This window comes from Prosopis cineraria, unplaced genomic scaffold (assembly GCF_029017545.1).
Source record: "Prosopis cineraria cultivar Desert tree isolate PC_DT_omini unplaced genomic scaffold, ASM2901754v1 PC6, whole genome shotgun sequence".
NCBI classification, from domain to species: domain Eukaryota; kingdom Viridiplantae; phylum Streptophyta; class Magnoliopsida; order Fabales; family Fabaceae; genus Prosopis; species Prosopis cineraria.
The window spans coordinates 14954641-14957407 of record NW_026555337.1 but is presented as its reverse complement, the minus strand read 5'-3'; the positions used below and the strand labels follow the sequence as shown (position 1 = coordinate 14957407).

At 32.7% G+C, this 2767-nt stretch overlaps 1 protein-coding gene across 1 annotated transcript; it reads right to left on the bottom strand.

The window, feature by feature from the left end:
- Positions 1-294: 294 nt before the first annotated feature.
- LOC129313001 (uncharacterized) lies at positions 295-2767 on the bottom strand. Its single transcript, XM_054955813.1, has 2 exons — positions 2710-2767; positions 295-1586 (listed from the first exon to the last, which is right to left on the bottom strand). The coding sequence occupies exons 1-2, from the start codon at positions 2749-2751 to the stop codon at positions 459-461; spliced, it is 1170 nt and encodes a 389-aa protein (XP_054811788.1). The 5' UTR covers positions 2752-2767; the 3' UTR covers positions 295-458.

Genomic DNA, 2767 nt, shown 5'->3' with positions numbered 1-2767 from the left:
AGGTTTCGGAGTTAACTATAGTACACTTAGCCTTTTTATAATTACAAAGAAAACAGGTGGGGGGATAGACACAACAATAAAATATATACTCCTTGGTCCTATCTATATGGCAAAGAGAGGGTGACTGTTTTAATTCTATTTATAAGATACTTCAATTCTTATTATGTTTATTTTTACTCTCTTACCTTTATTAAATGTTGAGAAAGTTATTAAAAATTATAGTATTTTATTTTTAAAGTGTGCATATTCAATAGGATTAAAATTAAAAACTTGTTAAATTTTAAATAGAATTAATGAAATTTAATATTTTTATTTATTTTGATAAAAATAATTAGAAATACTAACTTCTAAATAGGATCAGAGGAGTAGATATTAAGGGTGTGGCCAGGGCAACTATAATAATAGCAACTTCTGTGGCCATCTTTTATATGGATCGGACTTCATAATGACCCGAGCCCTTATGGGCTAAAATTGTCAGGGTGTGGCCCTAACTCTAACTTCATTTCAATGTCTTTTCTTGGTTGGAACAAGAAAAGGAACCAAATTATGTCACGATGTAAGTTAATTGGTAAATCAGCGTAGAAACCTCCAGCCAATGGTTGCCAAATATCGGCATTAAGATCAGCAGGCTCATTAGATTTTTGGGTTGCTGCTGCTGAAATCTCATGACCGCCCCAAAGTGTTGATCCATTATCCAGTGACATTCTAAAATCTACGAGAGGTCGAATGCTCTTGCAATCCAATTCTGCAAGTGATCTCAAGATCGAAATGCCAGGAACAATAATGTTGCTCCTAATAATCTCATCTTTCTGTAATGTCACTTGTGTCAATAATGACCAGCGTGTCATGCCATTGGGAACTCTTGCAAATCCATCACCTGTACGGCTGCAACATTCCTCTTCTGTTAATATCACCTCTTCAATCTCCAACGCCCTCCATTTTGCATCATCAGAAATATGATAATCTGTAACTTCCTCTGTTATTATCTTCTGATCTTCAAGCCCCAATGTGTCTCTTGGTGCGACGGTCAGATCATTCATGTTTATATCCTTAGGCTGCTCAACTGTGTGCTGTTTATGAGAAGAGATATAGTCGTAGTGTTTGTTGAAACTGCCAAACTCAATGGGAAGATCTAACCAACGAATTGGAGTGACGAAGGGAAGTAAAGACGAAAAGTTCAACTTTGCATTGTCCATGCACTGATCTGGCCACGATGATATCTCCCTGAATGATACAGAGACAAGCTTAATCCGAAACCCAGAGAAAGTATTGGCGTGGCTAGAGATGAAGAGCTTCACAGTGAATTTATGGAATGACAAGTTAATCAGATCCAGAAAATTGTAGGTAGCCACTAGACCTGAGCTTGTCTCCTTAATATTGCCACCAATGTTAATGAGTCTAAGCTTTTTGCAGTCTCGAATGGACAACTGGGAAAGCTTGCTCAGGATACTTGAAGAATGAATCTGAGCCAAATTTTCACATTCGTCAAGATATATCATTCTGATATTGGGGGCATGAGAGAGATCTGGAAGATCAATGAGATGTTTCGAGCCTCTTAGATTCATTAATTGTAAATTTGGGAAATGCTGAAATGAGAAAGAAAATAAATAAATCAGAAAATTAAATCTACAGTTTAATCATCAAGTTGCTCTCTCATGAGAAAGGAGACACTGTAAAAGATGTTAATTAGTTAATGAAATGTAACAAGAGACACAATCACGCACACATGTACAAATAGTAAACGGATGATGTCAAAACTTGACAAGCAATATTTTTAAATTTTTAAATATACACACAACAGATGCACTTTTACATTTCCTATTGAAAATAATCTTATTTGAGCTCGGATCATGCACTAAATGTGGCTAGGGACCTTTAATTTTTTTTAATGGAATTCAGGCATTGCTTTATTACATTGTATCCCTTTCATTAGACCTAGTTCCATTGATTTCAAATATATATATATATATATATTTCACTGTTAGTCAGTTATTTAACTAACAAAAAGTGGTAACCAATTAGTAATACTTTCTCAAGTTTTGTATCATGTGCGTGCAAAACCAAATATAATAAAATTTATATTATATATATATATATATATCAACCTTTAATATGTTACATTTTTATTAGAGATATAAAATACCAATCATTAAGGGAGTTATCTACATAATTTGAAAGTTTAGGAGTTTATTGTCAAATATTAAACGGTTAAGAAAAATGTTTGTACGAAACCTAAGAGAGAAGTTATACATGGAAAGTGTAAGATTTTTTATTAATGAAAAAATTAGTCTCATACAAATATTTAATAATTAATCATTTCTAGTTATTATAGCATATGAACTTCGAGAAAAATGGCCCTGCGGAATTAATTATATTGGGAGAATGAAAATTAAGGCCATCTCAAGGAACTTTATCCCAACAAGCTAAGAATCCATAAGTTCTAAGAGAAACCCTAAAAAAAAATAAAAATAAAAATTAGGATTCAGATTTTAACAACAATATATACTTATTTTTACAAGATAGTATTCAATAAAAAAATTTGTGAGCCTTTATTGGGATAAGATCCTTTCAGAGGGCCTTAAGTGTCATTCTCCCTTAATTGTTTGAAGGATATTTGTTACACCAGATATCATTTACAACTGAATAACAATTATATATATAGTCACAAATAACAATTCTATACATAAAGATACAAAATGCAATACATGCCTGATCTCCATCCCAAACTTGTTGCAGATGATTTTGAGGCATTTCTAGTTCTAGAAGA